This window comes from Leucopleurus acutus (genome assembly GCF_964270905.1).
Source record: "Leucopleurus acutus genome assembly, chromosome: 18".
Lineage (NCBI taxonomy): Eukaryota > Metazoa > Chordata > Mammalia > Artiodactyla > Delphinidae > Leucopleurus > Leucopleurus acutus.
Genome location: NC_139160.1, coordinates 20,246,624 through 20,261,417, shown reverse-complemented (window position 1 = coordinate 20,261,417; position 14,794 = coordinate 20,246,624). Strand labels below are relative to the sequence as shown.

The 14,794-nt window shown below is 40.6% G+C and overlaps 1 protein-coding gene across 5 annotated transcripts in view; it reads left to right on the top strand.

The window, feature by feature from the left end:
* LRCH1 (leucine rich repeats and calponin homology domain containing 1) overlaps nt 1–14,794 on the top strand; it is a 192,928-nt gene that overhangs the window by 136,126 nt on the left and 42,008 nt on the right. For all 5 annotated transcript variants that reach the window (XM_082859639.1, XM_082859637.1, XM_082859640.1 and 2 more), the window contains 5 exons: nt 75–138; nt 3,261–3,366; nt 5,853–5,980; nt 9,936–10,003; nt 11,730–11,816. In XM_082859639.1, the coding sequence (XP_082715765.1) occupies nt 75–138; nt 3,261–3,366; nt 5,853–5,980; nt 9,936–10,003; nt 11,730–11,816 (453 nt within the window). The remainder of the gene's footprint in view (nt 1–74; nt 139–3,260; nt 3,367–5,852; nt 5,981–9,935; nt 10,004–11,729; nt 11,817–14,794) is intronic.

Genomic DNA, 14,794 nt, shown 5'->3' with positions numbered 1-14,794 from the left:
TGATGTCTCTTGTTGTGAACTTTGTGATTTTAATTTTTTCTAAATGAATTCAATATCGATGGCATCTAACCCAGCAAGAAGGATTCTGACTCGGGCGTTGGGAGTGATAATGGAGACAAGCGATTATCTGCCACAGAGGTAAAGTCGTGATCAGATTTTTTTCCTTTTGTGCTCCTAGATATATCTACCTGCATTTGCTGTACTCCTTTCGGATAAAAGGCAGTTGCATGAGAACATGTGGTGATGCTTGTGATAGTTATTTGAAATCCTCTGTTATGTAAATATTAACTGTTGTTAGCTTTTTCTGAATCTTTAATGTTTTGGAAATGTCTCAAGAATAGAGTCCCTATCTCCTTCCCCTCCTACCACACCCCTCACATTATCTGGAATATTCTTGCATGCTTAATAAATATTATGAAATGACTAAGTGGTGTGCAAGAACCCGGAAGGCATTTTAATAAATACGTTTGTTTTTAAGTGACAGAGTAACTCAGGAAAAAGTTGTTATATGCCTGCATAAATGTTAAGGAATCCAATGTACATTGCATTCTTTTAACATCGTTATTGGATTATAATTGCTTTACAATGGTGTGTTAGTTTCTGCTGCATCACAGAGCGAATCAGCTATACGTATACATATATCCCCACGTCCCCTCCCTCTTGCGTCTCCCTCCCACCCTCCCTATCCCACCTCTCTAGGTGGACACAGAGCACCGAGCTGATCTCCCTGTGCTATGCGGCTGCTTCCCACTATAAATGTACATTGCATTTTACCCACAGGAAATGCATTTTTGAGTAGCCGTAGTTTTTATATCAATATTTGTTTTCCTGAAATTCTTAGATTGTGTTGTTTTCAGATAATTGGATATAAGTTTGGTTATTTGTGAGCTAAGAGGCCTCCCACACTGGAGCTTTGTAAAGTGGTTATATATAGCTCAGTTAGAACATTTGTTATCTTATGTATAGTCTATTAGGTTCCCTAAAATCTGTCACTAATAAACCATTAAATGGGGTTTATTGACCAGCAGAGCTAGGAGGGATAGCTGGAGTAGGGGATGTATGTATTGTCAGGCCTTCCTTTTTTGAGGGAACTTACTGAGTTTTTGTGGTTATTGAGTTTTGAAACATTGTAATACTCTTTGAAGATGTACTTAGTAGGTCAATTACCCTGTCTAAGAAATCCACATTTTTACTATATATAAGTCCAGGAAAATTGCCTTTTCCCTGTTCTCTTAAGGCCTTTGAGGTTTAATATGTAGCTAAGATATTCGAATTTATTTTCCACAAAATACTTCATAAAGCACTAGGATACCTTAAAAGCTTTCTAATACAGAATATTTCAAAAGGAAGAAGAGTAGTAGGCAGAAAAAGAAGGCCAGCATCAATAAAATAAAATTACCCTCATGAACCTACATGAATAGTTTACTATGATTCCCTGGGGGAGAAAATACTCAACACATTGCTTTACAAGTTGTATTTAATTCTACTCCCTTAACTTTATTAAAACTCGTAAGTCCCCTGAAATAGCCCTTTGTTTCAGAAATTACTCACCCGAGCTTAGTTTCTGTTAAATTAAAACAGACTCTGCTTTATCCTTTATCTGCCTTCTAAGGATAATTAAGTTCATTAATAAAACATTACACAAAGAACTTCATTATCCTTTTGTTCTCACTTAGTATAAGTAGGATGCTAATATTCTAAAAGGAGGCCAAGGGTTTATTTTCTTCCTTTTAACTAGGTGCATATCTTGGAATTTTGCTAATAAGTTTTTAAGATGGGAGGAGGGTGGAAGGAAGGACTACAGAAAGGATTATGTTCAACAGAATGAAGTGTGTACGTTTTCCCTTTGGCTTTTTTTTTTTTTTTTGTCTTGCATTGTGGCCTCCTTACCTGAGAACACCTCCTAGAAATGTTTGTTTTTACAAGGATAAGGGTTCTGGATTATTCTGTGTAGCTTTCTATTTTCACTTTATTTGGCAAATATTTTATTATCTGTGGTCAGTCAGTCTTGCTTCCTGCTTACGTCTCATTGTGGGGTTCAGAAGTCACACCTGATTCCTTTCTCTCGCTGTTGCCATTGGTTGATTTAGCATTTGTCACTCTGATTGGTTAAGCATTTGTCACTCAGATAAACAAGCAAAAAAATGTGAGGCTCAGTGAATAGCTGTGCAACGAATGAAATGTACATTTGTTTTCTGCCAGTTTCTGAACAATCTGTGCACGTGTCCAAAAGTAAATGAACACTGTGCTGTGAAAAATTATAGCCTCAGGAGTTTAGAAGCAAAGCCACAGAAACGTGCTCTGTGGAGGTTCCTGATCCCTGTGATTTTGAAAAGTTTTTCGTGAAATAGCGACGCTAAAACGGAGACATAGGAAAATAAATGAGGCTTCATATTTCATTTGTGACAGAATCATAGATTATCTGAAGAAACTTCATCAGTTAGTGTGGGAAACAAGACCCCCAGGGAGAACTAACTCTGATTACTAAATCGAAGCATTATTTTGAAAACTGCACAGAACCCCTGTTCCTTTTAAGTACTAATATATTATCTATTTAAAGCAGCTTCTTATATATTTAAAGCAGCTTCCTCAGCCTAAACAGGGAAAGAAACTGAAGCTTGATGTTGCGTGTAAGATGCACTGGAAACAAATGAGATGTTGTCCCAGAGGCTGACTGCCTGCTCTCTGGGACTGGCCACATGAAGCCTTAAATAGTTTCGGTAAATTTGTGTTGTCAGATCTCAGAGCATCATTACTATTGAAACGATCGATTAGACTTAGGGCTGGTATGGTAGTGTATTTCCAGTTATTTCTTTGTTCTCTCAGGTGTTCCTCAGTCCTTCTCAGTGCTCTGACTGTGGCTCTTAGGTTTGAAAATATCATCAGGTACCTGAAAAAATTTCAGCTCGAAACATATGTACAGAGAAGTACATGAGTGTTAGCTTGACGTATTTGGACAAAGTGAACGCACTCATTACCAGCTCCCAGTTAGAGAAACAGAACTTTACCAGCCACCCACAAAGCCCCCATCCTGCGCCCACGCCCCTAACCTAAGAGCAGCCGCTATCCTGACTTCAAACCCCATGGATTATTTATGCCCATGTTTGGCCTTACATAAGTGGTATTGTCCTTTGGTGTCTTTTACTCCATATTATGTTTGTGAGAATCACAGTATATATTTTTTTAATCATGTAGCATTCTCTTAATCTATATTGATAACACTTCTCCCTTGAATGAGGCAGTGTCCTGTTTCTTTTCAGCCTTCTGATGAAGACACCGTTAGCCTCAACGTGCCAATGTCAAATATCATGGAAGAAGAACAACAGATCAAGGAGGACTCCTGCCATCGCCTTAGTCCAGTTAAAGGTCTGAGAATGAAGGATGGGGAGAAAAAGCTTGTTTTTAAGTTTCAAATGCTATGTTTAAAATATGCGGAAACATGGCAACCGTAGTAGTTAATGTTTATCGAGCATTTCATATGCCCCAGGCACTGTGCTAATCTGTGAAGGTCATCTCATTTAAAATTCAAAACTCTGAGGTGGATACTCTAATCATCTCCATTCTATAGGTGAGTCTCAGTTTAACTAACTTGCCAGTGGTCACGTAGCTAGTAATAGTAGAACTATTCTCATTGTGAAGATTTATTTAAGATTCTTTAAATCCATTATTGGAAAAAAAAATTGATGTGTAGATATACTGTTTAAGACAACTCTAGCTATTGTAACACATAAAATCCCCAAATTTCATTGACTTAACACAATGCAAAGTAAGTCCAAAGGGGAGTTAGTGACTCCCAGGCATCTTTAATTTATATTAATTTGTATTTCCAAGTCCATCTGTTTCGAGCTAAAGGGGAAAGAGCATGGAGGTTCGCTCCAGGAATCCCATTCAAAGGGTCCAGCTCCCAGTTAGAGAAACAGAACTTTACCAGCCACGCGGAAAGCGTGGGCTGGGCCTTTCACAGGCCAGGGGTCACGTCTAACTACATGCAAGGGTGGGAAGTGTCGTTGGGATGTGTGCCCAGGAATCTACTTGACTTTGAACAAGTCAGTTGACCTTAATTCTCTCACCTGTAAATGAGATGATTAGATGAGGTGATTTGTAACGTTTTGTGTAGCTCTAAAAGCCTGTGATTCTTTGATAATCACCAGATGATCACTGAACACTACGTCTTGCCTACTTTAAAATCCTGGTAATACACTTCATACCTTGGTGAGTAGCCCTCATTCGATTACATTATGACAGTAATTTGACTGCTTCTGTTTATTCAGTGACTTTTAAGTAAATTGTAAAATGTAATGTTTACATTTGTGGCACTGTTTGATGACGTGTGGATAGTATAGAACTAGATTAATATGCAGATTATCTCCCTAATAGTTTGCCTTGCCCTCCCTAGTGACGGGAGAACTGTTTAAACCAACTCACACTCTAGTGTTTGCTTTCACTTATTATGCTCAGGTTTTTAAGGTTAGCATTTGTTTATCTGAGATGATGATTGGAACCATACGTTGTCCCCAACTATAACTGTATACATTATGCAAAAATATGACTGCCACTTTAGTAATTTAGATAAGCTTTGTAACAATATATGCAGTATAAGAGGTAGTGTTTTAGGCAAATATTTTAAAATAAAAGAATTATATCATTTGTCACCAGTTTTTCTCCCCTCTGTCACCAGTTTTTCTCCCCTCTGTTCTCCCCTCTGTTTTAGGCAAATATTTTAAAATAAAAGAATTATATCATTTGTCACCAGTTTTTCACCCCTCTGTTCTAGAAGTGGGTATTTTTTGCTGGCTAGGAGTCCTTGAAGGTGCTGTGGTCCTACTTGTTTCTTTCCCAGTGTCCAGATCAGAGAGAAGAGATCTGCTTTTCCTCCTTTCACCTCTCCTGCACCATCTAGAACACAGACCTGTTGGATGAGCTCTGTGCTTTCCCCTCCATGTGGCTCTCATCATAGTCACTTCTTTTGTTGTTATGATTTTGGGTCCTTATTTTAGTCCTTTCCCACACTCTTCCTTGCAGTTGTTCACTAATTTTTTTTTTTAAAATAAATGTATTTATTTATTTATTTATGGCCGCATTGGGTCTTTGTTGCCGCACGCAGGCTTTTCTCTAGTTGCGGCGAGCGAGGGCTACTCTTCGTTGCGGTGCACAGGCTTCTCATTGCGGTGGCTTCTCTTGTTGTGGAGCATGGCTCTAGGCGTGCGGGCTTCAGTAGTTGTGGCACGCGGGCTCAGTAGTTGTGGCTCACGGGCTCTAGAGCACAGGCTCAGTAGTTGTGGCACATGGGCTTAGTTGCTCCGCGGCATGTGGGATCTTCCCGGACCAGGGCTTGAACCCATGTCCCCTGCATTAGCAGGCGGATTCTTAACCACTGCGCCACCAGGGAAGTCCCATTCACTAATTTTTTAAATCCGCCAAATGTTTGGTATTTTACCTGCCGTTTAGTAGTTGTTCGGTAACTACGGAATTTTGAGTTTGAAATACTTACTTGTCACACGTTGCTGAGAGCACAAAAAGCCCTCTTTTATACTTTCTATTCTCTGTTCCTTAAAAAAAATAAGAGGAAATTTCATTTCTTTCATAAGGAACTAAGCCATATAGGGGCCTTGACTTTGAAGTTCATTTGATTTGGGGTTTTCCATTTCTTTTACTTTTCTTCCTCTTCTTCCTCCATTTTTCACCTTTTCCTCACATCCTTTTGGAAGGAGAAAACTTGGGTCATTCGTATACCTCCAGAAGAGGTCAGGGAGAAGACTGAAAAACTAGGTGATGTATTTTACAGTCATCTGTGTTTTGCTTATCTGTTTATGAAATCAAGCTTTCTATCTCTCTCTATATTTTCCTAATAGGAGAATTTCATCAGGAATTTCAACCAGCGCCTTCCCTTGTGAGTGACAATGAGAACTCAGGAGAAGAAAGAGACCGATTTTCCCATGGAACAGACATTCTCCATTCGGAATTTATAAACTATATTAAGGCAAGTGGAGGATAATAATTTTTTAACTTATTTACTTCTGTTTGGCGCCTTAGAATTTATGTTCAAGGTTACCAATCCATCACCTTAAATGTCAGCTTGCTACCACCTTCCTTGGGCCTTTATAACATCTTCTCAAAGTCCGACGTGTTTATTTGCCGATATTAGGAGCTTGTCCCTTTCATCCGTACCTCTCTATTTGTCTGTGCATATGGGTGATTTTCTTTTGTATTCAGAAATGACTCAGCTCTCTGGTAGTCAGTGCATTGTATAAGTTATCAGAATTACCATGACCATCCAGTAAAAAAGGTAAAACAAAGTTTCACATGCTTTTCAACATATTCTAGGTACGTTAGTTTTTCTTGGGAGTATATTCATAGTAAAAGAAGAAAAATGGAGACTTTTAAAATCTGGAAATGAATGTCTTCCCTTTTTAGAAGGGTCACTCTGAGGACACATTCATAAACAGGTATAGTGGCGCTGAGGTATTGAAATGTTAGATGAAGTCATTAAATTGTCAGGCAAACCTTCGTCATAGGAGCGGCAGAAACAAGAGAAAAACTAGCCCTTTATAAACCTGGTAGTTAAGGTTCCACTTTGTGACACAATTAGGTGCCTTGGTACGTTTCTGCCAGTCCTTTTGGTTCAGGTCGTGGCACCCAAGGATCACGAAGATAATCCTTTCGGTGAAATTCAGGTTCCTTGTGGCTTGTGAGAGACAGTGGTCTCTGAGTTACTGTGTTAAAGTCAGGCCCGGGGTCTCTAGGTGCTGGTTCTTATTTCCTGAGGATGGTGTTAGGATGGCTGGGCTCTGTCTCAACGAACGTCTCTGGGCATCACCTTCAAGGGAAATGGGAGGAAAACAGCTGAATCGTACACTGTAGGAGACTCTGGTGTACTCAAGACAAAAATAATGAACCTCTCATACGACATACATCTGTGGAAAACCTAATTCTTTATTCTGTATATTAAATCCATCAGTTCTTGTTTCAAAATATCTCACACCCACCGCCTCCTCTCTGTCCTCCACCTCCACTGACATGACTTCAGTGGAGCCTTTATCATTGCTTATTCTTAGGACAGCATGAGTCCCTCCTACCCCAGCTGAGCACCCAGCGTCCCGCCCCTGCTGCTGCCAGACATTTTCCGAAAGTAAAAACCTCATTCTGTGACTCTCCAGCCAGTGGTTCTCATAAGGCTCTCCCAGATTTGATGCCTGTTAGCAAAACATGGAAAATTGAGCTTTTGTCTTTCTTTTATGAAGAGTTTATCTTAAGTTGAGAGTCTAAAGTAAAGATGGAAGCCTTGAAGAAAAGCAATTAAAGTGATTAGTAAAATAAAACATGCTGTTTCAAAAAAGCAAATTCTTCTAGATTTAGAGATTTCAGGATGCACAGGGCTCCGTGGGAATGGCTGCTCTGCAGCGTGGGTCCTGTGGTGTAGAATCTGGGGGAGCCAATGGGTTGTAGAAATCTACAGCAAATGTTTCCTTAGCGCCCACTCCTACGAGAGGCTTCTGTTGGCAAGTGGAGAAGCACGCTACCAGTAAAATAAAACATAAATCTGCAACTAAAAGCTGTACGCTTCAATTCAGGCCCATTTTACCCTTGACTTGCATCACTTTGAAAGTCTGTGAGAGTGTGTTTGACTGCCAGCCAGTGTGCTGAACTACTCAGTCCTCGACGATCAGGAGTTCTGTGTTTTATACAATCCTGTTTTCTCTCCACTGAGTAAGCATCTCGTGCTTTTGTAACTACGGGGGATCCTTATTCACAGCAGTTCTATTTGATAGTTTCCTCAAACACTGAATTATCCAATCCTGAACGGTTGCTCCCACGGGAGATACAGGGTTAGGTTCCTGCGAGCCTCTGGTCACACATTTTTGCCAACTGGTCAGTACATAACCGGGTTTTATGTGTATTTCTGTCTCAAGACACCCTATTTAATATGTACTGTTAGTGCATTAACACTGAACTTGCAGCCAGCAGCCCCGTAACTCATGCGGGAAGGAAGCTTACCTAACGCAGGTGTTTTCTCTGTAAGGTACAGTAACATATCATAGCCTTCTTGTGCTTAGGATAAGACAGCACTTCAGTACTGTGCTAGGGGGCATTTTAAACAGCAAAATCACCGACGAAAGGCACAAAACTGTGAAAATGTGATACTAAACAGGCTCTGAAAAGGACACTTTTTTACAGTCTGAGAGCTGAAACAAGAAAGCAGGTCGCTTGCTACCTTGTTCAGCCTCAGCTGGGAAGTGCATTTTGGGGTTGGGAACTCCAGTTTTTCACCACCTCTGCGTGTGTCTGCAAAAGCACCACGAGTATTGGTTTTGGGGTGACACATAGATTTTAGTAAGGAGGCAAATTCATAAATACAGAATCCATGAATAATGTGCATCAAATGTGTCACCATCTAACTTAGCAAAAGAAACCCAGGATACCTCTGTTTTGCATACTGAAAAGAAGTGTATTTTCTACTATTGGCTACTTTTTATTATGAAACTGAAAATTGGAAGGAAATACCCATGGCTCCTATAGTTGAAACCCAACAGGAAGAGATAAGAACATGTTTTCTTGGTTGTTTCTCGTAGTATATTTTCACCCATGAATTGCACTAGCATTTGGGTGGAGGCACAGTCATTTATATATTGATTTTATAATGCACTAAAAGTATAATCTGTATAGAAAAAGTCTGAGTGTTTCTCAAGCCAGAGGTTGACATCATGCCGCTGGATACCTCCTCAGAAAAAGACTTATTTTCTGTGGCACATCTGGAGAATTGGCTGGGCCTGCGTTCGTTAATGAAGTGTCAGGACTTTGACACAGAAAACAGTCCTTTTGCCTGTTGTTCCTTCCTTGCTAGGGGAATGTTTGCCCCTTCGGGGATGGCTTCCGTTTTAGCTGTCAGCTGAGTTAAAGCAGCATTTCTCTGTGTCAGAGATCAAAATGGAAAGACTCGCATGGGAGTTCCAGCAGTGGGACACGCCTTTCTAAATCCTCCCACCGCAGTGTTTCTTTGGGATATTAAGAGGGGGGTGCATTTCAGTGAAATCTGCACGTTGTACATGTGAAAACTATTAGATGCAATTTGAGGCATTTTTCTGTCGTTAATACTTCCTTTTTTGTTAACAGTGTGCATGTGCGCGGGTGCGTGCGCGCGCGCGCGCGCACGCACACACACACACACACACACACACACACACACACACGCACTGCTTCTCTCACCAACATCAGAATGCACATTCTCACGTGACTGACAAGCCCAGCTGAGGTATCTGTCAGCATCAGGAGGTGCTAAGAGGGCAATCATGAATGGAGTTAAGCTTTGCATTTCTGACTCTTTTCTAAGTTAACAGGTATTGTAGTCCTCGGCCAGGTTTTCTTTTCTTCTTTTTTAAAATTGTATTTTATTTTTAATTGTGGCAAAATACATACAGCATAAAAACTTACCATCTTAGCCATTTTTTAAGTATACAGTTCAATGGTAAGTACATTCACATTGTTGTGTAACCAAAACAATGTTGTGTACTCCATCTCCAAAACTCTTTCATCTTGTAAAACTGACACTCCTTTGCCATTAAACCATAACTTCCCAATCCCCTCCCCCCTCTCCTCTGGCAACTACCATTCTTCTTTCTGTCTTTATGAATTTGACTATTCTAGGAACCTCATGTAAGTGGAATCATACAGTATTTTTCTTCCTGTGACTCACTTATTTCACTTAGCATAATGTCCTCAGGGTTCATCTACGTTGTAACATGTGTTAGAATTTCCGTCCTTTTTAAGGCTGAATGATATTCCATTGTGTGTATAGACCACGTTTTCTCCATTCATCCATTCATGGACACTTGGGTTGTTTCCACCTTTCGGCTGTTGTGAATATGGATGAGGGCAGGTTTAGACTGTTGACTGTTACAGCCAGTGGCTCTCAGAAGACCCATGTGTTCTGTCCACAGGAAAGGACTGAGACCTGTGAAGAACTGTTACGGATAGAAGAGGACGCACACTGGCCATCCGGGGGGATGTGAGTACCGAAGGCTGGTGACGAGCCACCATCCTGTAAAGTTCATGTTGAAGGCACAATGGCAGCCTTGTCCTGATAGAATCTTGGTCCGCTTTTCTTTGAGCAACCTGATACCTTACTCAACGATATTGCTCAGAAGTTGCAAGTTTTCCTCTATCTTATGCTTACTGTCATAGTATTGGGGCCATACTGTGCCAGGTCATACCTGTTCCTTGGCCTTGAGTTTTATCTGATTTGAGGCTGTGGGTAGAATGTGATTCAGGAAATTAGATAGAATTTCTAGACTAGAGATGCTAGCTTGCTTTCCTTTCTCTGAGCAAGCCGACAACTGGACCTAAAGTGATACGTGGTCCTGTTCCCACTTCTTTCCCCAGAGTCTTCAAGTTCAAGATCTGAGAAAACCATAGACCTCAATGTCTTGGTCTTAAGTCTAATAATTGTAATAGCTAACAGTTATTAAATACCACGTGCCAGGCAGTGTCCTAAATACTTCACAGGTAGTAACTCATTTCCTCTTTACAACAATCCTGTAAGTCCTATTGTTATCCCTCACTTCACCGATGACAAAACTGAGGCACAGGGAGATCGATTATCTTGCCCCAGGGTTACAGAGGGCTGGGATCTCGTACCAGATGGACAGCGCTTCTACTCTATCGCATATAAAGGTTTACACAGGAGGGCGTGAGTGCTCCATCTAACAAGACGGTAAACCACTTTACTGGTTTGCCACTCAGGGGGATTGAGTTTGGACCATATGGCAGAGGGTAGGTTTTTGGTTCCCAGGATTTTGTTTTCCATGATCTGGCGTGTAGGCCTGGACCGTCCATCAGACCTCATGAGGGTTTTCCCCTTAGTGAGAATTTACTCCATTGTTAAAAAAGTTTCTCCACTTACAGAAAGACATTGGCTTATATTCTGCAGTGGAAAGCAGTAACCGTGATCAGATCTCTCTTGGCCTTTAAAAATATTGCAGAGTTCCTTTCAAATCACTGCCCAGTATAACCAGCTGTTTGTTGGATGTATTTCTGTGATGCCGAGGAGAACTAGCTTGATCGTAGAATTATAAGGAAAAGGATTTTATAGGGAAAGAGTTTTTAAACTGTGTAAAGCTTTGGAAACCCCGTTCTCAAGCTTATATCTATTGTTCCCAACCCTGCCTGTAAAATCAGTATCATCTGATTAAGAAAATGTCCAAGCCCCAGACAGATCTACTTAGGAGTATCAGACCCGGCATATTTTTTTAAGCACCATTAGGTGATTTTGCTGCTTAACGAGCCTGGCCTGGGAACCAGAATCCCACACTGAAGTCCCATGTTGTATGAAAGCAATAAAACTGAGCCAGGCTGGTTGAACTGGAATTGGAAGTAGTGCGGACCCGCCGTAGCTGAGCACCCCTGTGGATACCCCTCAGGCTCAGGAAAGTACAGCGTGAGAACTACCCAGCCAGTCCATTGCCCTGATTTTACAGGTGAGCACTGCCCACGGGCACTGAGACTTTGTGTGAGCTGCCTTACAGCCTAGCTGGCTCCTCCCACCCAGCAGCTCTTTCTGCTACACTCTGGCAGCCCACCCCACAGGGTACTGACACATCCTCGCTAAAATGTTGAGTTTGTCAAAAATCATTTTTGCGGTGTCAGATGGACTTTATAAGTTTGTTCTTAAGAGCCTAGGTGCTATTCATGTTCTAGTGATCATTTTCAGTCTAAAGCTTGGTTTCATGTTGCAGAATAAGTTCATCCAAAGACCAGGACATGAATATAGCAATGATTGAACAGCTGAGAGAAGCAGTGGATTTGCTGCAAGATCCCAACAGGTATGTGTATGTCTTTCCTTGGCCCAGGTTTCAGGCGTCAGTAATGTACACTAATTTATTGAGTACATTATCTCAGTTTTTAAGATATTTATACACACAGTATGGGCTTAGCACTAACCACTAACAAAGAAAAGTCATTTTAACTGCCTGTTTTCCCGAGATCCGTAAGTAAGAGTCAAACTTCTGGAGGGACTGAGAGCAGTTCCCCGCTTTTCCATCCATTCATGAAATTCATTCGCCCTTCGTGGAATTCATAGGGCAATTTTTGTGTAATTCTTAGACAACAGAAATACGGTCAAATTGCATATTTTATATAGCTTGAAGTTTAAACCCCTGGAATAGAGAAATATAAGAGAGTTTCCAAAAAGGAGAGACTTGGTTTATGAAGAACTACCATATTTATTTCTGATGGTGCCAAATATATGTTAACTAAATCATGTATTTCTAAAGATTTGGGTGACAAGATAATTTTTTTAATTGAATTAGTCTTTATCAATAATAAGCACTTTATATATAGGTATATTTTTTGGTTTCTTAGCTGAGGATAACGGAATTCCCACAGACAAAATATTTTTCAGTAAAGCAGCATACCTGGTATCAGGTAATAACTACCGTACTAATAGAGAAATAGATCCGAAGCTTATCCCTGGTAAACTATTCAGGGATCCTGGGAATTTAAACGTGAAGATAATGTGGTCTTGTATTGATAATATGGTGAGCGTGGAAATCACACCACATTCTGGGAATTTATGAACAGGGTGATGAGTGAATCCCAGAGTGCCAGTGAGCGTACACCAGCACCATTGTCTGACTCTAAAAGAATAGTTCTAGCTCGGGTTGAGCATGGCTGGAAACCTTTAGCAATTGATTTGAAAAGCATTTCCATTCTGCAGACATTAGCTGAGTGCTTAGAGCACGGAAAGATCTCCAGTGTGCACCTTGGGGGATGTAAAGATGAACGAGACACAGCTCTTCCTTCTAGGAACATAAACTATAGTAATAGACATTGCTTTGAGTAGTGATTTATACGTGTCATTGATTTAAGTGCTTGAAATGAAGGAGATCCCGACCCCAGATGGAGAAGGGAGCGTGGCTTGGCTGACCTTCCTGAAGGTTGGAGTATTTTACCTGGGCCTTTAATAGCTGGCATTTTCAAGGAGAAAGCAAATTCTGGATTGAATTAAAAGCTTATGCAAAGGTACAGAGGTCAGAAAGAATGGAGCAAGCTTGGAAAATATCAGGCAGAAAAGGTGATCTCCGTGCTGGCTCTGCTTCAGTATCGTTCGTAGAAGTTCCAGAACACAGACACTGTGCCCGACACCACCTGTGGTGCCGGGGGTCTGGCCATTTTTATTTTTTCAAAGTTCTACCAGTGCTCCTGATATGAAGCCAGGACTGAGACTCACCAGAGAGACCTTTGGGTGTGATGCAGGCGTGACTTCGAATGCTGTGTGGAGGAGCTGAGACTTTCTTTTATATGTAGGGGGAGGTAATGATGGTTTAAAAATATGATTATTCAATGTGATTAATTCTCCCTAATGTTTGGCTCAGGGCCTGGCTTATTAGTAAGCACCTAACCAAGGTGTGTTCCTTAAAGAGCTGAGTTTCACATCCTAAAAGAGAGGGAGAGAGAGAGAGAGAAATTATAAGGAATGTGGAAATAGCATTGATGGAGAAGAACATACCTTAATCAACCAGATACTGGTTGCAAACCCAGTCTCTAATACCAGTGAATCTGGGTAAGTTATATAACTTCTCTGTACCCCAGTTTTCTCATCTATAAGACGGGCTATAAGTACTTATCTTTTAGTGTTGTGAAGATTTGAAATAATAAATGAACTGCTGGTGGAAAGGTAAACAGGCAGAACCACTCCAGAAGACATCCTTGTAGTTTGTAGCCATAGTCTAAAAATAGATACAAAACTTTTGAATTAATTCTAAAAAATATCCTAAGGGACAAGGAGATATGAACAGCAATTGTGAGGAGAGAGGCACTTTTAATAGCAAAATATTTGCAAAAAAGGAAATGATCTAACAATTTGGAGATACTTAAATTTTGGTCACTATTAAGATGGAATATGTGACTAATAAAATGTTTTTTAAACTTTCCACTATATCTTAGATTGCTCATTATATAATGTTAACTTTAAAAAGTATAAAAAAAGCATAAAGTTTGATCACAATGATATAAATAGAATAAAAAATGCATAAAGTTTGATCCCAACGATATAAATAGAATTAGGTCCCAGTTGTATAAGAAGCTTAGGAAAAATTAAAACTAGAAAGAAATATATTAAGATGGATTTTTTTCTGTGGGTATTTCTAAATTACTACTCTTTATACTTTTAAATATTGTAGATACACAGTGGTAGGTACGGTGGTAGTCCTCTGGTGATTGTTTGAAGTGGATGGTGAGGGTGGGAGGGAACAAACAGTCCAAGGTGTTTTAGACCTGACCCCTCATGTCTCCGTCTGAGATGGGGAACCAAGAGGAACGGCAGGTTTTTAGGAGGAGGATGTTGGGGTCCGTTTAGGACCTGCTGAGTAAAATCCAAGGTGGCAATGTGACAACGTCCATTCAGCGGCTAGACGTTTAGGTCTGGGGCTTCGAGACTTAGGTTTAAAAGTTACTTTCAATAAGGTGCTGCTATAACAGAAGTAGTGTAAGGGGATGAGGTTCCCAAGGGCAAGCATATCAATGGGAAGGGAATGTGAGTCCAGGACAGAGCCTAGAAGACACGGTGTGACAGAGAGAAGGCCCCGCTTGGGCTCAAACTTTATATTGTTTTCATATCTCTACATTTCGTATTACTTTTCCAATAAACTTTTCTTACAAATTCGAGATTACGATGTGAGGCCCAATTGAAAAAGAACAGCCTTGTGTGATGGAAATGGCAGCGGCCGGGGAATGTGGGACTGGAACCAAGTGTAAGATCGGGGTGACCTGGAAGGTGTGGCTCCCCGCTCCGGACCTCAGT